Source organism: Muscardinus avellanarius (genome assembly GCF_963383645.1).
Source record: "Muscardinus avellanarius genome assembly, chromosome: 1".
Taxonomy (NCBI): domain Eukaryota; kingdom Metazoa; phylum Chordata; class Mammalia; order Rodentia; family Gliridae; genus Muscardinus; species Muscardinus avellanarius.
Window position 1 is genome coordinate 81387680 of NC_137786.1, and position 27187 is coordinate 81414866.

The window sequence follows — 27187 nt, forward strand, 5'->3', positions numbered from 1 at the left end:
GAAGATAATATCAGGGTATGGGTGTGAAATACCAGGTAAAGAACCTAGTGATTTTTATGATGAATATTAAGGAAACGCTGTAAACTCCTAAATCCCAGGGATTTAACAGCCTGCAGAGTGGGGGCCTGCTCCACTGACATCACAGTTCCTTCCTGCAGTCACAATGCTATTGGGCCACCTGGGGAAGATGCCCAACAGGAGCATAGCAATTAGGATGCAACCAAGATTCCTTAATCCTTTAGCTTTCCAAGAAAAAACTCTGTTCCCTTTCAAAACATCGATTCAACAAAAAATAAAGCTGGGAAATCAAGCCTCATGAGCTCAGGTATCTATCTCACACACTACACAAGTAGGAGCCACTTAGGTAAAGTGCTTAGCAGGTAGAAAGGACAGAGCTATAGTGATTATTTCCCATCATTTAGGTAATCTTGAGCAAGTCTGGTTACTTCTGATTCTCAAGTTCCTCACTTATAAAAGTGAGGAAAGTGAGGAAAATATCTTTAAATTTCTCATACTTCACTATCCTACACACACACACACACACACACACACACACACACACACACACATTGCAGTACTGGGGATGGAACCCAGGGGCATTCTACCTCTGAGCTATACCCCCAGCCCTATTTTTTTATTCTTTATTTTAAAAAAGAGTCTCACTGAGTTGCATAGTGCCTCACTAAGTAGCTGAAGTTGTCTGTGAACTGTGATCCTCCAGTCTCAGCCTCCCAAATTCTGGGATTACAAGCATGTGCCACCACATGCTTGGTACTTATATTTCTTATTACATATAAACAAATTAATAAATTTTGCATGGTAAGGCAGAAAATTATTCCTTATTATTTTAGAAATGTTTGATTTCAACAAAAATTCCTAAACCTCTTCAGGAAGTAGATGTAAGAATATGCTCTACCATTTGACTACAGCTGTGAGGCAGGCATGGGGGAAACTGGGGTGGGGGAAGGGAAGAGAGCAAGTGTAAAAGAAAAGCAAGCAAATGAGAAAGCAAGAGCAAGCTTAGAGGGTTTCCTTAATGAATATAAAGATTCACTTGCTTTCCTTCCTGAGCTGATTCTGCATTCTGGTTGCCTAGATACGGATATAAACAAAAGTGCCTCCCCAACCGTGGAGGAACCGCCTGATCTACCTGATGGCCCCCTTCCTGCCTCTGACAGTGACCAAGAAAAGAAAGCAAGTATTTTACATACATATAAAAACAGAATATTTTGCTCAGCTTCTTCAAAGCTCAGGGTTGCTTAGAGAGTTGTAAGGCCTTCTGAAAAAATTGGTGTTTTTTTTTTTTTCAGTCTTCCTATACTTCCTGCTTATTCTGCTTTGAAAAGGAACTGATTATAGCACAGGCTGAGAAGAAAAAGGGTCTCAAGTGTAGACATGTAAATTGGTATGATTTTAATGTGTGGGCCTAAGAATGATAAACAAAAGGTATAAACAGGATAAATTTAATAAGAGGTAAAAGAAATGTTTCTTTATAGTAGTAGTACTATCTTCCCATTAATTAAAAAGAACATTCTAGGCCAGCAGTGTCTTCAGATTTTGTGTGGTCATTCTCATTACACCCATCTAGTGGAAAGAGCACCAGAAAGCTAACACATTATCAAGACTGCTTTAGAGTATCTATTGACTGTGAACATATTATGTGGGCTTGGGCAGTTACTTAACTTCTCTGTTTCCTTTTTTATAAAATGAGGTAGTTAGGCCTATCAAAGTTGTAGTGGGATTTGAAGGAGCCACTTAGGTAAAGTGCTTAGCAGGTTAGAAAGGGCTCCATCAATAGCTATAGTGATTATTTCCCAACATTGAGGTGATCTTGAGTAAGTCTGTTATTTCTGATTCTCAAGTTCCTCACTTATAAAAACAATCATCCTAACACTCTTTTGTAATAAAGAATTTTCATTATGTAAAGTAGGTATTGCCTTTCATAATGTAAAAGAGTGATATGATCCTTACAGGTCTATTTGAAGAATATAATCACATTTTTGCAAGAAAGGATTTTATAGTTCATAAACCCTTAAGAGTTATAACATTTTAAAGTATTATGAAAATTGACTAATGTAAAGCAATCCCATAATAACCATCAAACTGATTGACAGTGAGATCATTTTTACATATGATCACATCCCAACTTACAGTAATGAGGTAAAGAACTCCTATATTCAATTAGAAAAGATATAAAAATATAAATACTATTTTAGATACATAAAAATGCATTAAGAAAATAATTGTACCACAATGGTAATAGTTTTGCTGTGCTCTTCTCTTAAAATTAAATAAAAGAACATTGGAGCTTTAAACATTTTCAGCATATGCAAAACAGTGAATACATTTGGTATCCTCTTGTTTCATAAAAATGTTGCCAAATTATCAACCTTTCTGCAGATAGAACTTTATAGAAGTACCACTTTACTGGATTAGAAGTTGTTAGCTAAGTGTTCATATGGCAAACTATGTTTAATACTAATAAATTATGTATATAGCTGTACTTCGGGCGTTTATTTCTCATTGACTCCAGTAATTGAACACCCAGGTTTCTTAGCATAGGAAATTACATAGATAGATTAGTTTTCTAGTTTGGGGATATGTTTTTGAAATTTAGCTGATATTCCCCTAGAAATAACTGTGTCAGGAGTAAATCAATCTATGAAGATTTTTTTCAAAACTCAGTCAATAATCACTGGATATTTTATTTAGAAATTATCTAGGAATAATCTATGACTTTGATTTTTCCAAAAAGTTTCTCCTGTCTGTGATACCAATTTGTGAACTAATGCTCTCTAGTATCTTCCTAGAACTTATTTTTGGTTGTCATGAAATACAAATACATTTGTCAATACAAGTGAAACATGCACAAGATAAACTAGGCTGATGGTCTATGGTCTATATTTGGTTTAAAACTGAACAATTTCTTCAAGGATAAAATGAACAAGAGTAACCTGTAAATGACATAGCCAATGACATATTTTAAAATCTATGACCTTTGTTATAGGTAAGATTTTCTCCAGCCAAAATGTCAACCAAGAATCCTACAGATCTAGTTGAATATGTTGACACGTAAGTCTATAAATTACTAGTTTTAATTTTTACTGCATTTAGTGATTAAGTCAGAGACTAAAGGTCCTGAATGAGACCTTTATACATATCTAAATCATTTCTCTGCTTTAAGAAGAGTCTAAACTATCTCAACAAGACAAACCTCTCTAACCTCTTCCACTCTGACAGAGGAAGCAGATTTTATTGACTTCTCTTTAAATGACTTTCATAGGTCCCTGTATATTTGTGGGTAAGACTTACTACAGGCAGTAAGTTACATATGACAATAACAGGGATAACTGAATATGACTTCCAAGATAATCAGGTACACTGCTCAACATTCCATTATTTAAGAGAAATCTCCATTCCTTAGGAAACTGGGAATAGACCCACCATATGATCCGGCCATACCTCTCCTGGGTATTTGTCCAAACAGGTTGAAATCAGAGAACTACAGTAACATATGCATACCCATGTTCATAGCAGCACAATTCCTAATAGCCAAAATATGGAACCAACCTAGGTCTCCATCAATAGATGAATGGATTGCAAAAATTATGGAAAATACACACAATGGAATTCTACTCAGCTATAAAGAAGAAAAAAAATCATGTCATTTGCAAGAAGAGGGAAAGACCTGGAGAACATTATGTTTAGTGAGATCAGCCAAGCACAAAAAGAGAAGGGACTTATGTTTTCTCTAATATGCCCAAACTAGGGAATATTAGGGATACCAGAGGGACTCCAGATAATGGAGGAGAAACCTCACCAAAACTAGAATGGAAGGATAGGAGAGGAAGAAGGCTGAGGTTGATTAATGAAGGAGGTACATCTGAATTTGTATAAATATAGCATGGTTAACCTGAACACTTATTGTTGGGAGGGAGGAAGGGGAAGTGGAGGGGAGGGCACCAAACATAGTCCAAATATATGCCATTTTCAATATGTCCCACATAAAAATAAAAAAATAAAGTTGAATAAACAATCACAAAAAATAAATAAATAAATAAACAGAAAAAAATAAAAAATAAAATAAATCTCCAGGCAATCATGGTGGCACACACTTGTAATCCCAGTACTTGGGAGGCTGACACAGGAGGATCACAGGCTCATAGCCAGCTTCAGCTACTTAGGCCTTCCACAACTTATTAAGTACCTGTTTCAAAAAAAAGAATTAAAAAAAATAAGGCTGTGGGTGTAGGTCAGAGGTAGAATGCCCCTGAGTTCATTCGCTAGTTCCACCAAACAAAAAAATGTCTCCAGAAAATTTGAAATATATTAGGTTAATCACTGTAAATAGCAGAAAGTTTTGTTTCTGCTATTTACAGTGCCACTTTTGAAATTGATTCAGGGAGACCTGACAAAGGAAAACAACTTTAAACACTTATAAATACATTTAATAATATATTATTAATACGTGCATAGTATGCAAAAGATCCTGAACTTCTACTTTGCCACGATGGGATATCAGAGGCAATGTATGTCTTCTATCCAGCATATGAGAGAAACATTTGGTCTAACGTTCTCATTAATGTTTTCAGGGCACTTAAGATTTAGACTCAGCCTTTCCACTAACTTGCTATAACCTCAGTCAGTCTCATAATGTTTCTGAGCTTAAGTTGTTTTCATATGAAGATGAAGAGGTTGAACTAGAGTTCTCTAGGGTCTGTTGTAGCTTTATAACAATTCTGATTCTAAAATATACATATTAGCCACCAAAGAAAGATGATCAAATAAATAAAGTGAGTCAATACAAAGAAAAAAACCTGAACACTAGACTTCAACTTTTAACATATTTTAAATTCACTGATTTTTATTTCACTATTTCCACAATTAAGAATTTCCCTGTTCTTCAGCCAATTAAATTCAGTATATTCCAAAAAGCCCAACAACAGTATTATGGTCTCTCTTTTCATGCTCCTCATAACTTAAATTGCTTGTCTAATTATAAGTTTATAATTTATACAAAATGGAATCATAGGGAAATTAATTTTATAATATTTTTAAAATATTACCACTGGGCATGGTGGCATAGGTTTTTCTGGGGTCAGCCTAGGCAACTTAGAGAAATGGTGTCTCATAAAAGGGCAGGGTATATGCTCAGTGGTAGAGAGCCACTGGGTTCAATCTTTAGTACCATGTGTGTGTGTGTGTGTGTGTGTGTGTGTTTGTGTGTGTGTATTATATTTATATGAATAAATTTTAATGAGTTACAATGAATACAGTACTTAAAAATAATTTTAAATGGTCATAATAACTACTGTCCAAGGAGAAAAGACTTATTTCATGACTCCACATGACAAGTGGAGATTAGAAATCATTCTTCTCACCTATCAGTCCAGTGTGAACCCAATAGAATGTTTTTAGTGTACATTGGAGACCTGCATTCTAGGAAGGAGAATAAATTATTGGAAGATGATAACAATAAAGCCAAGATATTTTTTACATCTTGAATCTCAGAGAAACAGAATTGAGATAAAGAGGAGAAAGAGTCTATAATTCTAAGTAAGAGCTTGATAAAGATGATCTGGCCCTAACATTAATTTCTACCTGACCTTCTCTTGCTGGCTAAACCATGTTTCTAGAACTAAATGAAGAATAACCACCTTTCAATAATTGCACCATTCAAATCATTTTATTTAAATACATTTTCTGCTGTCCAGTGAATGCTAACAAGGGACTTAGATAAGCAAAAGTTATTTCTGACTCATTCAACTGCCTGAATATATAATATATATTCTCTCAGAGGTCAGCCTTATAAACATATATGGATATACTTACAAATAATACTCAGAACAAATAATAACAACCTGAAAATGTAAAAATCCTGCAACAAAAGTAATGCCTATCCTATGAAAAAAAACTTGGGCAGGCTGGACGTGGTGGCGCACACTTGTAATCCCCGCGCTTAGGAGGCTGAGACAGGAGGATCGCACAGGTTCAAAGCCAGCCTCAGCTACTTAGTGAGGCTCTTAGCAACTTAGTGAGACCCTGTTTCTAAATAAAATATAAAATAGGTCTGGGAGTATAGCCCAGAGGTAGAAAGCCTCTGGGTTCCACCTCCAGTACCACCAAAAAAAAAAAAAAAACTTGGGCAAAAGATATGCACATTATAGACAGGCAGTCCAGTTGTGTGTCGTCCAAGTGTCTGAGGCCCTTCTCGTCCTCAGGCACTTGGAACAGCAGCCATAAATTCTTAGTACTTGCTAAATGTTAAGTCCTATTAATAATCTACCCCAGGCTACAGAGGGTGGCAGAACGCTTGTGACCACAGATCAATTATAGCGACGTAATATTAGAGGCAATAAATAATTCTGATTTCTACATTTGCTAATCAGTTCACAATAAGCAGACAGCCACCGACTTCATGACAGTGCATCCAATACTCATGAGAGCTAATTGTGCAGAAAAGCACAAAGCCTTTTTCTTTATTCTTCTCCTTCTGATGGTGGAAGGAGCCGTCATAGGAGCCAGGATACCTGAGGTCTACTCTGAATCTGCCTCCAGTCAACTATGCAAATTTGAGAAAAAGGGCATTTCTTCCCCTCTCTGGACATTCTCTGTCTCCTGGGATGGGGTGGGAGTTTCACGTGATCAGTGACAAGCACTGGCTATGGCTCAGCTCTGCCCACAATTTCTCATCATTCTTCTAGTCACAGAGTAGCTGGTTAAGATTGAATAACATATATTATTCTCCCATGGCTTTTAATTTTGAATGGAAAACAAATCTTCCTCATAAATCTTTGATTTCTCTTTAATTGACTCATTTGGAAAAAACAAAAATTTTTTCACCATTGAATCAAGTACTTGCTTGTGTCTTTTCTATCCCTAAGATTCTTTGGTCTTCAAAAACTGGGTTTTACCATTTATTCACTTAAGAGTTTATTAAGCACCTACTATATGCCAGCCAGGTACTGTGGCAGGCATTTAGAAGTTACCAGGGGACAAATCAGACAGAAATCCCTGCCTTGGGGAGCTTACATCCTAGCAAGAAAAGACATGCATTGCCAGGCAGCCGGTTCAGGCTGGGCCTCACTGAGAATCTGGCTTGTGAACCACGACCAGGAGACAAGGGATTTGGCATGGGGACATCTATGTAAGAGACAAGCTTCTAAGGCAGCATAGAAACGGGGCAAGAATGGCTGGAGTAAAAATAATAGAAATATAAACTTGAATTGTGATGGGACGAGGGGTTTAATTTGAGAGCCTTTGAATAGAAAGAATCCTGAGTCTCTGAGGTCCCTGGGGAAAGTTCTAGGTTTCCTAAACAAAAAGGAGGCCAGGAAAATGAGGTTGGTTTATACTGAACAGTTGCTCGGGCCAGACTATACCAATGACAGCTCAGTAATTCTTGCAGGATGACATCTTGGGGTCTGGCTGACAGTGTAGGAAGAGGATTGAAATTTGGATAGGTAAAATTTCACTTAATCAGAGGGACAAAATAATAAATAATAACTTCTCTTTGGAGTAGAAAATGGCATTCATAGTCTGACAGGCTTCATTTTTAAGGTTTCTCTTAGCACCTTGGCAGACTTTTTTGTGCTGCAAGGCATTAATTTTATTACATGATGAAGATATTTCACGACACGGAAGACAAAATGTTGTTGTTAAGCTTTCTACAGGGGATCATGTCAGGATGGATGGCTCTGCCATCGCCACAGCAGTCTTTTATTCTCACTTCTATCTTCTCCTTAGCCCTACCTGTGGTGGGCAGGACTCTGGCTATGAGTGGGCACAACCCCAGGAGTTGGACAGTGCCCACCAAGACACCCAAATCCATCAGGGCAAGGGATTCCCACATGACACCCAGTTCCTCCTGCCCCCGGAGGCTCTTGGGTCTTGTGCATCTAAGAGATCCTGCTCAGGTAAAGGTCCCCACTAGGTCAGGCTGAAGCCAATCTCAGTTCCCTGAAGGGATCCCCTCTAACCCTGACCCTCAGAGAGGACAGACGTAGGCCAAACAGGGGAAGGTGGCAGGGATGAAAATTTACATGGTTAGAATCAGGAAACATACTAAAAAGCAGAGAAGTAAGCATGCCTTACTCTCCCCCCAAAAAAGTGCAAGTTTAAGAGGAAGAGCCCCTAATTAGCCTAAGTAAAGTCGCTGTGATGTGGAAGAAAGAAGCAGGTTAAAATGTTTACCAGCTGAGTTCCTTATAAACCCCACATCTCAGTTTCATCCTAAGTTGAGAGAAGTTTTACCAATACCATAGGGTACTTGTGAGAATCAAATGGGATACTGTATTAGAAAGTGATATGTTGACTATAAACACTATATAAAACTAAGATAAGCCAGGCGTGGTGAGGCATGCTTGTAATCCCAGTACTTGGGAGGCTGAGACAGGAGGATCGCAGGTTTGAGCCAGCCTCAGCCACTTAGTGAAGCTCTCAGTAACTTAGCCTGGAGGTATAAGGCCACTGGGTTCCAACCCCAGTACCAAAGAAAAAAAAAAAACTAAGATAGTGTTCTAATAAATTTCACCTGGGCTAGGACCTCCCTTTAAGTAGTTCACCATGCATATTATTTTCCCAGGGCTGTCCTAACACAATACCACAAACTGGGTGGCTGAAAACCACAGAAACTTCTTGCCTCACATTCTGAAGGTTTTAATACAGAAAACAAGGTGTCAGTAGGATTTGGTTCCTTCGGAGAATCTCTTCCATGTATTTCTCCTAGCTTGGCGACTGTTGGCAATTCTTGGCATTCCTGGGGCTATAGATTCATGTCCTTGGTCCCTGCCTCCATCTTTCCATTCTCCCTGTGTCTGTCTACACATGACCATTTTCACATAAGTATACCAGTCCTATTAGATTAGGGGGACCCACCCATCTCCTATGTGGCCCTGTCTTAACTATAACATATGCAATGACCCTATTTCAAGTATGGTCACAGTCTGAGATGCTGGATGATAAGATTCCAACATACCCTTTTGAGGGACACAAATCAACCCATGATATCTAATAATTGCTAATGCTTAAATAGGTGTACAAGTTTAGACATCTCAAAACATTTCGGGTACGTAAATTGCTGCTGCAATTTACTCACATCTGACCTTCACAGGTGACCCAGATGTCCACTCTGCCCTCATTCACCCAGAGGTTCTGCCTGGAACCCTCACCCACCCTGACACCTCCACAAAACAGCAAGCCAATCACACCAAGGGCATCACAAATTTGGCAGTGTTACTGAACTATCACTGAACATGAAGCATTTTCCCCATAGAATGCATAACTTTTCACCAGCAAGGTGCACAAGTGGTCTCTTCCCTGGTCTCTTTCTTGGCTGTGCCCCTATTTAATCCTCTCTTTTCCAGGTCCTTCCTTGAGCCCCATTCTGATCCAGTCCCACCACACTTGCTCTTCTTTCCAGATTGCACCCTGCAACTCAGATACTCCCTCACCCCGGGGAGCATTGAGCCTCCCTCAACCCACCTGCCTGCGTGGATAAAAACAAGCAACAGAGAAACTATAGAACATACTTCTTCTATATATTTCAGGGAATATATATTCCCTGTACACAGACTATTTTTGTGAGGCATCAAAATATTCCCTAAAATTTCCCTTTACATCTTTTGTAGGACTCTGTGCACTCAGAGTGTAACAACTCATAAAATAGATCTCCTGAAAATGTAGAGGGTTTTCTGGTTGTGCCCTGTTGTGTTCTGGAAGGCAGTGTAGATTTTCCAATTTTTGTCTCTGAGTATTACAGGTTGCCAAAATGGTTATCAGGATCTCCCAAGTAAATTTAGTGCTCTCTTCACAAGGACAGAACAGGCAGCAAAGTGAGAGGCTCCTGTGATGATGCTTCTGCCAGCTACAGCCCAGCTGGTATAAGTCACACCAAACTGCAGAGAAATAGAACTCGGAGTTTGTGGAAAATCTGTTCAGAGTCAGTTGTCAGCTACACAATCAGCGCTCTATACAAAGCCCAAATACCTCTCTGAAAAGGCCCATAGGTGTTCCCTCTCCTGTGGTTAATGACTTCATCTGGACTAGACTAAAATCTCAGTTACTTCATTCCTTGAACAGTTAAATATAGAGAGAGGTTTCTGCAAACCTGTGATCCTCGCCTCAGCTTCCCAAATACTGGGATTACAAGGATTCATGACCATGCCTGGCTCCCTTTTTTTAAAATATGATTTATTTTGAAACAGGATCTAAGTTGCAGAGGGTCTCACTAAATAGCTGAGGCTGGCTGTGAACTTGTAATCCTCCTGACTTAGCCTCCCAAGCACTGGGATTATAAACATACACAACCAACCCCAGCCCAGCCCTAATTTTATAAGCAAAACCAAAAACCTATTTTCATAGAAATAATGTATACTAAAATGTAAATAATGTTTATTACTGGGTAGACTTTTTTTTTTTTTTTTTGCGGTACTGTGGATAGAACCCAAGGGCATTCTACCTCTGAAAGCACTTCAGTGGTTGGTTGGTTGATTGGTTGGTTGGTTGGTTTATGTATTTATAGAATCAGGGTGGCCACAGCTCACTACTAGTGAAAGGCTTCAGGTTATAACTTTTTGGGCAACCTGATGATTTGAATAATAGCATCATCTGGAAATTCTTAAAAGTAGGAAGTTTCACATGTTTTTTTCTTCCCATTGTGGCTTTATAAAGGTCAACTAGAAAAATATTTTCTTTCCTTGTAGCAATGGAAATTGAAAAATATGAATCCTGTGTTTTGTTTTGCTGAAATCATGTAGATAAAACTAAACAGCATCGTTTGATGCTTCTTTCAACATTATTAGCAAGCACAATCATTTTATTAACAGAAAATCTTAGGCATGAAATCTCAAAAAAGAAAGCTCTCCATTTAAATATAACTTTTAAAAATAATCTTTAAAAACTAAAGGAGAAAAAAGAGCTATAGTCCAGCACGTGTGTGAGTCATGTTTCCATGGTTGCAGGCAAAAACATTTGCATGGCAAGAAGCACTGCCTTCCTTAGAGGCTGCTTCAAATGGCAGGCAGAAACCACAGTGGAGCCAGCTGTGACAGACACGGCATGGGCTGCATGTGAGCCAGGTGGCAGCCCTGTCTCCCTGGTCCCTCTGCTAGCTGAGGTCTGCTTCTTCATCGCTCTCTGGATTCAACCTGGACAGCACGCAGTTGTCCCCAGGAGCTGGTGCATTTGGGTTCCTCAGGGTCGTAGTACAGTTGTGTGGCACTGGTCATACCACCCCCAGCTGTAGACATCTCACTTGTTATCTCAGAACCCCTAACCATTAGCAACATAGCCCCTGTTGGTTTGTTCAAAGAAGAAACAACCAAAACTCTTGGTTGGTAAGTGATGAGTCCGTGCCCCACCCTCAGTCTATTTATTTTCTAACTTGCCAAACTGCTTCTGAAGGTCTATAGAACCTGAGAGCTAGTTTTTGCTATTTTGCATTTTAGCACTTCATTATACATCCTGCCTCATATTATTTTCTGGTTCACATGGCTGATCTTAAATCAGTTCTATTTGATCTTCAGAGTACATTAGAATCACCTAAGTGCTTAAAATATATATATATATATATATATATATATATATATATATATATATATACTTAGTCAGGCGTGGTGGTACACACCTATAATCTCAGTATTTGGGAGACTTAAACAGGAAGATTACATGTTTGAGGCCAGCCTTAGCAACTTTTTGATAACCCTGTTTCAAAATAAGAAAAATAAAATAGGGCTCAGGGTTAAAATGCTGTAGGTTCAATCCCCAATATCACAAAAATAAAAAATAAAAAAGGGAAGGTAGGAGTATAGCTTGGAGATTTAAGTCTCTTGAGTTCAACCTTCAGCACCAAAAATAAAATAAACTGGATACATATTCCCACCCAAAGATTATTATTTAGTAGGTCTATGATGAAGCCAAGGAATCTGTATTCTTAATAACTTCCCTGTCTTCCTTAACCTATACACTAATTCACATTTCTTTTTGAAAAACATGAAATTAGACTGAGGTTCAGAACCATTATATACTATGCATGGAGTAGATATTAAATGCCTATTAACTGATATATTTTTATTTCAGTTGACATTTGTATTGGTTAGTTACTAGATACAGATACAGTGTTGCTGTAGGTTCAATCCCCAATATCACAAAAATAAAAAAATAATAATAATAATCAGGAGGCTAGGGGTATAGCTTAAAGGTATAATTCTCTTGAGTTCAATCTTCAACACCAAAAATAAAATAGAGACACCAATGAAAATGACTTAAATGTCTGAGCACATGAATTAGCTTATATGAGAAAAATAAAATCTTGGGTCTGGTTAATTCAGTGGCACAACAGCAGCCTCAGGCAGCCAGGCATTTTCTGTCCTCCTCCTCTGCCTCCTTTTTCTCTTGGGATCACAAGATGGCCTCATCTATCCTAGGCATTACACATGGACATGACAACATCCAGTAAAGAAGAGGGAAGCTTTTTAGTTTGAAAGCAAAACAGCATTACCCAAGAACTTCATAGAAAATTTCTCTTTGCACATGCACAGCCAAAATTGATTCATATGTTATGGTTAGATATAGAATGTCCCCTGAAAAGCTCAAGCATTTGCTTTCAGAGTTGATGTGACTAAGTCATGAGGGCTCTAATCTCTTGGGTGTGAATGGATTTGCTGGGTGGTAATCTAGACGTGTAGGGTGTGGCTGGAGAAGGTGGGTCCATCAGGGCGTGGCCATGGGATCCCTTGCTGGTGTGTGCTCTCTTGCTTTTGGCCTCCAGGTGAGAGCAGAGCCTTGCTCTCTCCCTCCATCTGCTTTCCACCACCATGCACTACGCTCCATAGACCTGAGCCTGAAATATCCAGGAAACTGTCAGCAAATAAGTCTTCCTTCCTCTAAGATTTGTTGTCAGTTATTTGGGGTTATAGCAGTGAGGATGCTGAAGGAGGAAACCTGCTCCTATTTAAACCAATTGCATCTCAACCCAGAAAAACAGGAACAACAGAATTAGTCCCCTTCTCCCACCAAATAAAAGGACATGAGAGGCAGGAGGATGAATCAAGTCAGCAAAAGTGGGGGTGACTTTTAGGAAGGAGATAACCTACAGCATTCCACAGTGAGAACACCTAAAAGAAAACTTCTAAATTGGGAGTTAGAGCATAATTTACAAGTATTTGTCTAGGAATGAAGAACAGAGATTTAATACCTTCACTGGCAAACCCACACTGCATTTTAGAAGCTAGAAAGAAGCACTTTCTCAAAGAAAATAATGAGCAAATCTGCAGTCCATTGCTAAGCTATGTGTCACCATCAGGATGGCCTGACATTCTCTTCCCTTCTGACTCTGACTCATGCACCCAGTCCAAGGTAGCACTGTCAGCATAGTGAGCATTTAGAAGAATGGATTGTGTATCCATATAAATAAGGTACCATTTGGTAATTTTCCAGAACACTTTAGCCAAATGAGTGACAGGTAGAATCTGACAAATGAAACCTCTTAGCAAAGCCTTCTTTATTTCCTGGATGTGCGGGTGATGCTAGGAAAGAGGACTTTTACCCTGGCTGGGGCTATTTTCCAGTTCTCAAGAAAATAAAGTATAAGCTTTGAGTCAATAACTTGTGAGTTTATAGACTCTCCCTCTACCCTCAACAACTGAGTCTTAAGAGAGTTATCAACTTAGAGAAATCAGTCAATGAGTAATATTTACTGACCGCCTACTGTGTGTCACACACTCTTCTGAGTATTGGGATGCTGTGGAAGACAAGTTAGAAGAGTGTCTGCGCACAGAGGTCTTGTTCTGATGATGGAGGACAGAAAGCAAGCACAAAAAGTAAACAAGTGCTACAGAGAAAATAAAATGAGGTAGTGTGATAGAAAGTAACTGAGGGAGAGGCTTCTGAAGGGGGATATTGAAGTCAAGACCTAAACAATGGAAAAGAGGAAAGCATGATATGACTATAGGGAAAACCAACCCACACACAGAAGGAACAGCCAATGCCAGGCCTCTGAGCCAGAAAATGGCTTGGTGTATTTGAGGGATAGAAAGATGGCTTGTGTGGTTGAATGGGAGTAGATGAAGGGAAAGGTGGGAAGAGATGAGTTTGGAAAGGAGAGCTGGAATTTTATTCCATGGGAGTGTTTTAAGTAGGTAAGTGCTATCATTTACACTTTGGAAAGACCACTCTAGTCACTTTACAAGGGATGCCCTTTTGCAAGACAAAAGTCAAAGAAATAACAGTGGCAGAGACCAAGAAAAGAAAAACAAACTAAGTTAGAGCCTGAAGACACTTTGGGGTATTAATTATACTGCTTTTTGACTAGTCAAGAGGGGGGAAATCTGATTTATTTTGCTAATTTTGTAATTTCCTGGCTGGATCAGATTCCTATTAACAAGAGGCATATTCACAAGAGAAAAATGCAAGTGAGCTTATTACATATACAGTGAATGTACGTCATGTGGGAGAAGAGTCGCTCTCAGAGTAGCTTAGGAGCCTTGTCTGAATAGTATTTTAACAAAGGGCTATAAATCTCATGGTGACAAGACAAAAGAATAAGAAGTTTTAGGCTTCAGGTGTAGAAAACTATGAGAAGGTATCTTATTTAATTTAAATGTATACATATATATTTGGGTGGTACTGGGGTTCCTGAAAACCCTTCTATCTCGGGGCTACACTCCCAGACTTATTTTATATTTTTATTTGGAAACAGGGTATCTTAAGCCAGCGCTGCTGGCTTTGAACCTGCGTGATCCTCCTGTCTCCACCTCCCAAGCGTGGGGACTACAAGTGTGCTCCACCACGCCCGGCTACTTTAAATATATTTTTATAATTCTATTTGTTTCCTTATTTACTTTTAGTTTTTCTATTTTCTAATATCTTTCCATTACTTTTAATGTGTTTATTAGCCTTTATTTTTTTTTTAGCCTTTAAATTTTTTACCCATACTGTTTCTCTTTTGTAGGACTCTGTGATCCAATAGATTACTTATTTGTTGGCTTGATCTTTTTCTATTTTTTAAGTTTTTTATTGGTACGTTGAAGTCATATATGTTGACCAGAGTACAATATATTAGAGGCACACATGCACACATGACTCATTTAGCCCTTCCCCAATTCCCACCCCATTCCCTCCCCCTCCTTCCTTCTCATGTTTGGCTTAGTGATTGACTTTGATATTTTTAATAAATGAACATCATGTACTTTAGGGAATTTCTCTATTCCACTTACCATCCTCCTCAGTTAGGTCACCTTATTTGTTCATCTGTGGTTTCTATTCCTTCTTCTAGAGTTCTTCCTATGACACTTTTTCTCCCTAGCTTCTTCATGTCAGGGAAAGCATTTGCTTTTTTTTTTACTTTTTGTGACTGACTAATCTCACTTAGCTATTAATGTTCTCCAGTTCCATCCATTTCCTCACAAATGATGTAATTTTGTTCTTATTTATGGCTGAGTAAAATTCCATTGTGTATATATCCCATAGTTGTGTAATCCATTTATCTGTTGATGGACATCTTGGCTGATTTGACAGTTTGGCAATGTGAATTGTGCAGCTCTGAACATAGATCTGCATGCATTAGTTTGGTAGTTTGGTTTCCATTCTTTAGGGTAGATACCCAGAAGTGGTATTGCTGGATCGATCATGTGGTAGTTTCATTCCCATTCTTCTGAATATCCTCCATACTCTTTTCCAAAGTGGTTGTACTAATTTGTAATCCCACCAACAATGTAGCAGACTTAATGATTTTTAAAATACTGTGATTATCAAATCCCCTATTTGACCTGAGAACTCATTTTTGTCCTGAGGCTTTAAACCAGACCCTGAACTCTATAGGGTCTTGTCGGCTGTACTGAGCCCAGAGGGTGGGGTTAAGAATAGACATAGGATCTTTTAAGATCATATCACTTGCAAATAGAGATAATTCGCTTCCTTCCTTATTTATTTTTTCTCTTTAATTTCCTTTTCTTGCCTTATTGCTCTGCCTGGAATTTTAGTACTATTTTGAATAAGAGTGGTGATAGTGGGTATCTTTTATTCCTGATTATAGAGGAAATACTTTCAGTTTTTTCTAATTCAGTATGATGTTGGCTTTGGGTTTATCATTTATTACCATTATGATGTTACAGAATTTTAGAATAAATAAATTCAGTAATGTAGCCATATACAAAATCAACTTTCAAAAATCAATAGCATTTCTATCCACCAACCATAAATGCACTGAAAAAGTGTTCCAGAAACAATCTCATTCACAGTAGCCTCAAAAAGAATACTTAGGGATAAATCTAACTCAAAAAGTGAAAGACCTCTACAATGAAAATTAAACACTGAAGAGCTGGGCGTGGTGGCACACGCTTGTAATACCAGCATTCGGGAGGCTGAGACAAGAGGATCGCAGTTCTCAGACAGCCTCAGGTACTTAATGAAGCCCTTTGCAACACAGTGAGACACTGTTTCAAAATAAAGAATAAAAAATTGGGCTCGGGGTGTAGCTCGGAGGTAAAATGCCCCCGGGTTCAAACCCCAGTACTGTAAATACATACATACATACATACATAATGAAGAATGAAATTGAAGAAGACCTCAGAAGATGGAAATATTTCCTATGTCCTGGTATAAGCAAAATAAACATTGTCAAAAGGGCCATACCAGCTAGAGTGATCTAAAGATTCAATACTATTCCTATCAAAATACCAATGATGTTCTTCATAGAGCTAGAAAAAAATAGTCCTAAAATTTATACGGAAGAACAAAGGACCCGGAATAGCCAAAGTGATTCTGAGCAATAAGAACTATGCTGGAGGCATCACAATGCCTAATTTCAAATAATATTCCAGTGCTATAGTAACAAAAAACAGTATGGCAGCCAGGCATGGTAGCATATGCTTGTAATCCCAGCATTCAGGAGGCTGAGACAGGAGGATCAAGGTTTGCAGCCAGCCTCAGCTACTTAGTGAGGCCCTCCACAACTCAGTGAGACCCTGTTTCAAAATAAATAATAAAAAATAAGGCTGGAGGTGTGGCTTGGAAACAGAATGCCCCTGGGTTCCATCCCCAGTACAGCAAAAGAAAAAAAAAAAAAGCCTTTCATTGGCACAAAAATAAACATTTACCAGTGGAATAAAAGATATAGAAATAAGCCTGTACATATATACAGCCAGTTGATTTTTGACAAAGGATCCAAAAACATGCACTGAAGAAAAGATAGCCAATTCAATAAACAATTCTGGGAACACTGGATATCCATATATAGAAGAATGAAATTGGTTCCCTATCTCTTACCCTTCATAAAAGCCAACTCAAAATGGATCAGATTTCTATTCAATATGATTTATGGCTATAATGAACCAATAAAATTCTATTTTTAGAAAAATAAATATTTGATAAATAAGCAGAACTGAGACTTTTAAAAAATTAAACCAGAAACTATGCAATTACTAGAAGAAAACATAGGACCAACTCTCCAGCATATAGGCACTGGTAGAGACTTTCTCAATAGGACTCCTAAATCTCAGGAAATAAAACCATCAATAAATAGGATTGTATCCAAAAAAATTAAATAAATAAATAAATAGGATTGTATCAAATTTAAAAATGTCGCAGAGCAAAGAAAACAATCAAGAGTCTAAAGAGAACATCTATAGAATGGGAGAAATTTTGCCAGATATTTCTCTGTTAGATGATTAAATCTATACTACATAAAGAATTCCAAAAATACAACACCAAAAAAATAAAAAAGGGTTTACCTTAATGGTAGAGTGCCTGCCTAGTATGAGTGAGGTCTTATGCTCAATCCTCAATATTGCAAATAAAGTAGAATGAACAACCCAATCAAAAAGTGGGCAACTCACGCTGGAGATGGTGGCACATGCTTGTAATCCCAGCATTTGGAAGGCAAAGACTGGAGGATCACGGTTCGTAGACCATCTCAGCTACTTAGCAAGGCCCTTCACAACATAGTGAGACCCCATTTCAAAAAATTAAAAAGACTGAAAAATAGGACTGGGGCATAGCTCAGAGGTACAATGCCCCTGGGTTCCATTCCTAGTACCGCAAAAGAAAAGTGGGTAACTCAAAGACACTTCTCAAAAGAAACACAATTGGACAATAAATGTGAAAAAATTTTTACTATCATTAGCAATTAGGGAAATGCAAATCAAAACTATACTGAACCCAGGCGTGGTGGCACACACTTGTAATCCCAGTTCTTGAAAGGCTGAGACAGGAGGGTCACAGGTTCATGGACAGTCTCAGCTACTTAGTGAGGCCCTCCACAACTTAATGAGACCCTGTTTCAAAATTAAGAATAAAAAATAGGGTCGGGGGTGTAGTTCAGAGGTAGAATGCCCTGGGTTTAATCCCCAGCACCACACATACCACACACACACACACACAAAAAAAAAAAAAAAACTACATTGAGATTCTGCCTAACTCCAATTAGAATAGTAATCAGCAAGAATACAAACAATAACAAATGCTGGCCAGGATATGGGGAAGTAGAAACTTTTATACACTACTGGTAGAATTGTAAGTTAGTACAACCACTATGGAAATCAGTTTGGAGGCACCTCAAAAGATTAAGAATAAAAACATCACATGACCCAACTATACCACTCCTCAGTTTCTTTTCCAAAGAGTCAGAATACTGTAGTGATACAGTACACCCATGTTTATAGCAGCACAGTTCACAATAGCCAAATCATGGTGCCAACCTAGGTGTCATCAACAGATTAATGGATAAGAAAATGTGGAATATATACATAATGGAATTTTACTCAGCCATAAAAAAACAAAATTATTTCACTTTCAGGAAAATGCATAGAACTGGAGAACATGTTGAAATATGGGAACAGTCAGTTTGCGAAGTCAAGGGTTGTGTTTTCTTTTATATGTTAAAGCTAGAAAAAATAGGAAACATAAAGGACTTTAAATAATGAGGAAAGAGACTGGTAAAGTAGTGGAAGGGAATTAGGGAAGGGAGTTAGGGAGGAATAAAAGAAGATAACAGTTAAAATAATGCAATAGCACCATGTGAAGGTATTACTACCAATTTCACTAACATGTACAGAAGGGAAAAGGGGGGAATTGGGTGAAATGTGAAGGGAAATACACCAAGAGCTGTCTGTGTGCATGTGTGTGTTTAATCACACTAAACCTACAATTTATCATTGCAATGCACTAGTTAAATAATTTTTTAATCTAGAAAAAAAAAGCTGTAGGAGCTAGGCAGTGACACAAATCTGTAATCCCAGCTGAGACATGAGGATCGCAGGTTCAAGGCCAGCTTGGAAACTTAGAAGACCCTGTTTCCAAATAAAATAGAACTGGGAGTGTTGCTCAGAGATAAGAATTCTCCTGGGTTTAATCCCCAGTACAAGAAAGAGAAAGAGAGAAAGAAAGAAAAAGAAGAAAGAAAGAAAGAAAGAAAGAAAGAAAGAAAGAAAGAAAGAAAGAAAGGAAGGAAGGAAGGAAGGAAGGAAGGAAGGAAGGAGAGGGAATTAGAGAGAGAAAGAAAAATTAAAGCCATAGGCTCCCCAAAACCATAGTGATCCCCTCCCTTAATAATCATCCTACCACATCTTCATCTTTTGCTCTTCAGGAAAAAGCAAGGTTAGGAGAGCAGCAGCTTTCCCAACCCTGGGACATGTTTAGGTGAAATTGTCTAGAAGCAACTGCCCAAAGTCCATTTGAGTTTGCTGTTATTGTTACTATCCCAACTTCTGGTCAGCAGCACAGGCCCTGCACTCTGACCGATCTTTCTCTGGAGGCCCCCTAGACCAGGGTCTGAAATCTCACAGGAGTGGGAGCCCTTTGCCCCAACTGCAGTAGAGAAGCGGTGGCAGGGCAGATCTACCTCATTCCCCTTGCCTGTTTAGTCCCCCACAGCCAGGCTAAGCGTCTCTCTCCTCAGGCAACATGGGCATTGGGCTCAGGTCTGGTACGTGGAGGAAAGAGACTCTGAGGAGGAGACTAGGGAATTCTAGAGAATACTGGAATCAAGTTGGTGGAAAGGAACAGAATTGTTCAGGAGGCAAAGTTGAGCTGTGAAAATATTCCAATGAAGACTTCAGCGGAACTCATAGGAAGTTCTGAGGCCACAATGGCCCTTCTAAGTTGTCCTGTCTCAGCAAGCAGGCTGGGACTTTATAGCCATGCACTGGCCAATCACTGAATGCATGATACCTTCGGAAGTGGCCTGCTTGGCAAGGCAACTCCCTTCACCAAGGCAGTTCTCAAAGTAGGCCAACACTCACAGCAGTGGAGGGAAGAAGTCCCTCCTTCTTAGAAGGTCTGGGAGGCACAGCCAGCACCCACTGCACTACCCCACTCCCTCAGCCTTGACAATGCCCCCTTCGTCCCCAGGCTTTCTCTCAGTATTCTTTTTTCTAGGGTTTCCAGGGATTTATAGGGAAAAAAGAATAAAAAGATGGTAGTCATGCTAATTCAACCTGTTTGTCAAACAACATTCAATCCTGGAATTTTTTTTTTTTTACCCCTGAAGAATTGTGTAATTTATTTCCTTTCTGTGCTTTGTGTCCCCAAGCTCTCATCTTCCTCTGGACAGATGTACCTTAGCTGACATGGCCATGCTAGTTCTCAACTGTCTTGCTCACCAAAAGCCTGTTTTACCAAGGAGTCTGAAGCGGAGTGTGTCTTCTATAGCCTGCAAGCAGAGCTGAGCTGTGGTCCACAGGCAGCGTCACCCAGGGTGCTGCAGAGGGACCAGGACTGGAGGTGGTGGGGGGAGGTGGCCCCATAGGCCCCTCTCCATCATATTTCTCTCTCTCCTCTCTCTCCTCTCTCTCTCTCTCTCTCTCTCTCTCTCTCTCTCTCTCTCTCTCTCTCCCCTCCCTCTCCCTCTCCCTCTTCCTCTCTCTCCTACATACACACACATACTCACACACAAACACACACACTCACACACACCCTCCTTCCAACTCTGCCAGTCTCACTGTACTCACCCAAATCTTCAACTACCGTTTAATTTTCAAATAACATCCCAATCTTTATCTCTACATGCATTTCAGAATGTTTGAGGGACAAATCTACATGGATGACTTGTAAATATCTCAAGTTCATTTTCTTCACCTAAAATCTATTATTTACATTTCAGCCTTGATGGAAGCCATCACCACTCATTAACCCCAAATCAGAAACTTCAGCATCTCTGCCTTTCTCAAGCTCCTTACCAATCTATTCCAAAATCTCTATAATTTTGGTTCTTTATTTATTGGTACCATGAGTTGAACCCAGGGATATTCTATCTCTGATCTATACCTTCCATCCTTTTTATTTTGAAACAAGATCTTACTAAGATGCTGAGGGAATTGCTAAGTTCAAAATAAAGAATAAAAAATAGGGCAGGGGTATAGTTCGGAGGTTGAATGCCCCTGGGTTCCATCCCCAGACCCGCAAAAAATAAAATAAAATAAAATAAGTGTTCTTAAGGTGACAGTTATTTTTCTCTTTTTTTTTTTCTTTTCTTTTTTTTTTATGGTACTAGGGGATGGAACCCAGGGGCATTCTACCTCTGAGCTACACCTTCAACCCTATTTTTTACTCCTATTTATTTATTTATTTATTTATTTTGGTGGTACTGGGGTTCCTGGAAACTCTTCTACCTCCGGGCTATACTCCCAGACCTAGTTTATATTTTTATTTGGAAACAAGGACTCTTAAGCCAGCAAGGCTGGCTTCGAACCAGCGCTATCCTCCTGTCTCCGCCTCCCAAGCGCGGGGATTACAAACCTGTGCCACCACACCTGGCTTTATTTGTTATTTTGAAACAAGGTCTCACTGAGTTGCAAAGGGCCTCACTAAGTAGCTGAGGCTGTCCACAAACCATGATCCTCCTTGTCTCAGCTTCCCGAATGCTGGGATTATAAGCGTGCACCACCATGCCTGGCTGAGACAGTTTAACTAAGTGCTTTAGCCATAGATTTTATATGGTCTGGGACTAGTTATTTAATTGCTGCATGAATAATTTTATTTATAAAGTTAGTATACTATTAGACATTAATATAATATTTATAACTTACCAAGAGAAGGATATTTATTATATGTAATATTTTACAAATTTATCTGAGCAAAACATCTTTTGTAGTGTCCTGTCTTACTACTATTCCAAGATGTACCCTTTGAAAAACTAAGTCACTTTTGCATTTTTAAAATTATAAGTACTTGGATTTTTTTCTAGATTGAAGTATAATTTTTAAAGAGTATATGTAAAGGCATAAACCATGGGAAAAGGCTTCTAATGAAGCCTTTCCATGAAGGAAGCTTCATGGAGCTCCCACTTCCTCCCAACCAGCAATATGTATAGAACAGTTTCTGCTTAGAAAACATGAAAACCGCAGCATATGAGATCAAGGCATAAGTCAGATCTGATTCTTAGATGAGACATAAACCAAGATTCTAACCATGTACCTCAAAGTCTGACCAAATTTTACACTGGGGAGAAGATGCAGGTGCGGCAGTGAGAATGTGAATCCCTTTCCTGGCCCCTCCAGCTCATTCTCATAATGCCCCTGGTGTTTCCTTTTCCTGACCAGGGGTCGTCCTTTTCTTCCTGTCATTCCAAACACCCAGAAAAGTCAGCTGGAAGAAAGGCTGAACAACCAGGAGCGCACCGTAGCCTTCCTCCTCGAGCAAGCCTTCCGCATCAAGGAAGATATCTCTGCTTGTCTCCAAGGGACCCACGGCTTTCAGAAAGAGGAGTCACTTGCCAGGAAGTTACTGGAAAGCCACATACAGACCATCACCAGCATCGTCAAAAAACTCAACCAAAACATTGAGGTAGATCTCTATTTCCCATCTGTTGGTACCATTGCTGGACAAAGACTATCAGCCCCCATTGTCATTTTTCAATGTGTTGCCATTAAGTTTAAATGATTACAGTATAACTGCCCCAGAGAAAAACAGTTCTTTTGACTGCTCATTTACACCTACAGTAATTGATTATCATAGATTAGCTCTGAGATAAGACAAAGCCAAGATGTTTCCCCAAAACTACAGAACCTCAAAATCTTTGCAATCATTTTAAGGTTTTGTTTTATATATAGGGAAAAGAATGACTGATCTGATTGTGTGGAAAGCTAAAATTTAAATATATATATATTTTTAATAACATATTATATATAGTATGTATTTATATACTTTAATAAATTTGTATATATTTTAAAGGCTTTAGATAATGTGCTTAAACATTACAAAGGGAAAACTACTAGGCTGCCTTAATTATGTAGCTGAAACTATAAAGTAATAAGCACTTTGAAGAGAAATGTATGCTATTCAAATATTTTAATACAGCCTAAATTCAGCAACCCAGACAGTACATTTGCAAACTTGCCAGAAAGCTAGATTCAATGTGAACTAAAGCTTGACTCAGGTCTTTAAAAGGAATTTAAAAAAATTAAACTTACCATAAATACAGCAGTTAAGTGGCTTGTTCCTTTTCTAAAGCAAGTGTTTTTAAACAGGCAATTAGTTACAAGTTTTAAAAATTATTTTAATTCAAAAGGAAAATTTGTATATAATGTTGCCTTATTGCAGTTCCCACCACCCTTGTTGATTAAAGCAATACTTGCTCATTATAATTATTTTGGGAGTTCAGTAGGAGATTTTAAAACCTGAGAAAAAATATTTCTCACAACTTCACCATGAAATGTCAATCTCTACCAATATCCAAATACATCTCTCTCTGATCCTTATAAGAATTTTGCTTAGGAGATTGAAACAATTTTTGTAATCACAATGTTTAACACAAATTTAACGCACAAACTCTTTCATTTCATTAAAAGCTTTTTGCATGGAGCATAATACCATGATTTAATTATTTACTTAAAATATCTGTGCATAAATATTTACCTAATGGATTATTTTTATAACATATGTTCTTAGAAGTAGAATTACCAAAACATGAACACAGAAAACTCTTGACACACATTGCCAAATTGGTTTCCAGAGAGTTTATACTAATTTATGCTTCCATTAGCATTATAGGAAAGTCCTTTTTTCACTTTGTTTTTGCCAGCATCGTGACTTATTTTAATTTTTGTTAATCTCATAAGACATAAGTGAATTTTTTTTTGAAAAGAGTAAATCCATTTATCAATGAGTATGAAAATTTTACTTCCTCTGTCAATTATCTGTTCATGTCTTTTGACAATTTATCTTTTGGAGTTTTAGCACTTTTTAATTATTTTTTATATGATAAGCCCTTCTACATATTAACTACTGATACAATGATAATGTTTAAGAATAAGCAGTTTCTTGGGGGAGGGGAGCCGGTGCATAGAGTGTGCCTATTTCCATGGTGTAAACACTTCCATTCTGACTTTAAACCACCAACGTGATGATGTTGAACACAAAGATGGGAAGAGTTAAGCACAGTCAGTTCTCAGACTGCTGCATATGGGCTGCACGACACCAATGACACCTTGGCAAAAAAAAAAACCAACAACATTTGCTATGTTTTGTCAGTGTGTTATTTTTATGTCATAATTGTGTTTACAGGGCTTTTATAAGTTTTATATAAACTTTCACATTCACATATTTTGCTTATCTTATTAGTATTAAGATTAGACAATTTTTCAGAGATGGAATAATCTACTCTATTACCTGTTATTCGTATGGCTAAATTTGTGTGTGTGTGTGTGTGTGTGTGTGTGTGTGTGTGTGTGCCTGTATGTGTGTGTATGCATGCATGCTGTACTGGGGATTGAACCCAGATCCTCATACATGCTAAGCATGTACTCTACCCCTGAGCTACACTCCCAGGTCTTCTTATGGCTTTAATTTATATTTTAATATATATTTTTAAAATCTATATTGATTTATGACATGAGGTAAGTATCTTCTAAATAAGTAAATGTAATGTCTTCTGAATAAGTAAACAGATCCTGACACCATTGGGAAAGTTTCTCCCTGTTGATTTGTGAGTCTCATGGATAATGTTTCTTTCTCACATTTACCAAAGTCTTTGTTATTACATTACAGGGCATTATTTTATTACATTGTACTTAATGGCAATAGACCACTAAGTCACTGATTATGATCCTTGTCCTATAAGATGCTCTAGTTCATGATAGAGCAAGGTTCCTTTTATCAGTGTTCTTTACCAAAAATAACAAAAATGCCCTTACACATATGCAAAAAGACAAAACCAAGCTCTAGCTAGTGTTTTTATGTCTTCAATGAAGGCTTTAATTGCTCTTGGGTTATCTCTGCCAATTTAAAAGTGGGAAAGGTATTTATATAGTCTTTGAAATTCCTATAGTTCATTTGCTACAAAATGAACTTTACACAGTTAAATTAATAAACAACTCTGATCATAGCTCAGGTCTCTGTCAAATATCATAAACTCAAATGTTTCCCAAGTCACAGATTTGTTTGTGCTTTTCAAAATTCTATACCTTTACTTTTTTCTCGATAAAATTTTTTGTATGTCAGCACTTTATACTAGAGTTTATTTTTTTTATTTTTTGGTGGTACTGAGGTTCCTGGAAACCCTTCTATCTCCGGGCTACACTCCCAGACCTATTTTATATTTTTATTTGGAAACAGGGTCTCTTAAGCCAGCACGGCTGGCTTCAAACCTGCACGATCCTCCTGTCTCCGCCTCCCAAGCACGGGGATTACAAGTGTGTGCCACCACACCCGGCTATACTGGAGTTTAAATGTTAACCAAAATTTAATTGTTTTCTATGGATTTATTTATTTATTTTTATTTTTGTGATACTGGGGATAGGCCCTGGGGCATTCTATCTCTGAGCTACACCTCCAGCCCTTTTATTTTTTAATTTTTGAAACCATGTCTTAGTAATCGCAGAGAGCCTCACTAAATAGCTGCGGCTGGCCACAAACCTGTGATCCTCCTGTCTCAGCCTCCCAAGTACTGGGATTACAAGTGTGCATCACCACACACAGCTTCAGTTTTTTAAACTAACAAATAAGTACATAAAATTAAAACTATTCTAAGTCCACCAACATGGTAGTACAGGAAAACCAGATTTACTCTCAAAACACCATGAAAACATTAATAATATTCAAGGACAAAAAAATCTAAAAATATATAAATCTTATATGGTTTCTCTTATGTTTTATGATTTCTAAAAAATTTGGAAAAGCAATCCTTTTCATTCCATGGATGTGAGACAGTTTGATTCAGACTGGCTCGTGTTAATTGTGCTAGTTTCGCTGTGGTTATGATTCAATCCATAAAGGATTCTTCCTGATCACATATTGAAAAATATTTTTCTAAACTTCTCAGCAGTTGTGAAGCTGTGTGTGTGAGAAAAAAGAAAGGGGGGGGGGGAGAAAGAGACAGAGAGAGGTTTTTATATTAATAATGTCCATAATCGAATATGTTTTGTTTGGCCCATATAGTGTTTAATGATTTTGCATGGGATCCTGATTTTTTGTGGCTTTTTTTTTTTTTTTTTTTGCAGTATTGGGGATGGAACTTAGGCGCTTTCTACCTCTGAGCTAAACCCCCAGCCCTACTTTATTCTTTATTTTGAAACAGGGTTCCCCTAAGTTGCAGAGAGCCTCACAAGTTGCTGAGGCTGGCTGTGAACCTGCGATCCTCCTGTCTCAGCCTCCCCAGTACTGGGATTACAAGTGTACATCACCACACCCCGTGGACCCTGATATTTCTAAACTGAAAACGCTCACATAGTCTGGAATTTCTAGCTTCTGTTGAAACACTCTCGTGATATTACTCCCTCCTGGGAATCCTCCGCTTGCAATCAAACCACTGTGGCCTCCTCCAGATACCAATTCTCTCTGAAGCCATCTTCCTTCACTCATTAACCCCATCAACCTAACTGCAAAACGCATTCACCTGCTTTAAATGTTTTCTTATCATGTGTGATGATAAATTAATGGAAATCCTAACTCAAAATTACAGATCTTAGAAGACCAAATAAGAGTTCGAGATCAGGCGGCCACAGGAACAAATTTCGCGGTACAGGATCTAAACCTCAAACACCTCCAAGGAGTTGGAGACCTTCGGGGAAGGGTTGCCAGGTGAGAGGTATTCTAACCAATGTGTAGCAATCAGGTCGGCCACTGGACTCTCATTTCCAAACAAACTCCAGATTGCAGAAAACAAGATATTGACTTTAAGCTAAACTAATGAGATGGTTGTTGAGAAATCGTTTCATAGAATTTTGAAAGTCTCTAGCTACCTGTGTGTTAGGAC

The 27187-nt window shown here is 38.3% G+C and overlaps 1 protein-coding gene across 1 annotated transcript in view; it reads left to right on the plus strand.

Moving 5' to 3' along the window:
- Positions 1 to 267: 267 nt before the first annotated feature.
- FAM81B (family with sequence similarity 81 member B) overlaps positions 268 to 27187 on the plus strand; it is a gene marked incomplete at its 3' end in the record, with an annotated part of 64179 nt that continues 37259 nt past the window's right edge. The window contains exons 1-5 of the mRNA XM_080719771.1: positions 268 to 325; positions 1097 to 1194; positions 3008 to 3072; positions 22536 to 22779; positions 26894 to 27012. Of these exons, the coding sequence (XP_080575897.1) occupies positions 316 to 325; positions 1097 to 1194; positions 3008 to 3072; positions 22536 to 22779; positions 26894 to 27012 (536 nt within the window). The 5' untranslated portion in view covers positions 268 to 315. The remainder of the gene's footprint in view (positions 326 to 1096; positions 1195 to 3007; positions 3073 to 22535; positions 22780 to 26893; positions 27013 to 27187) is intronic.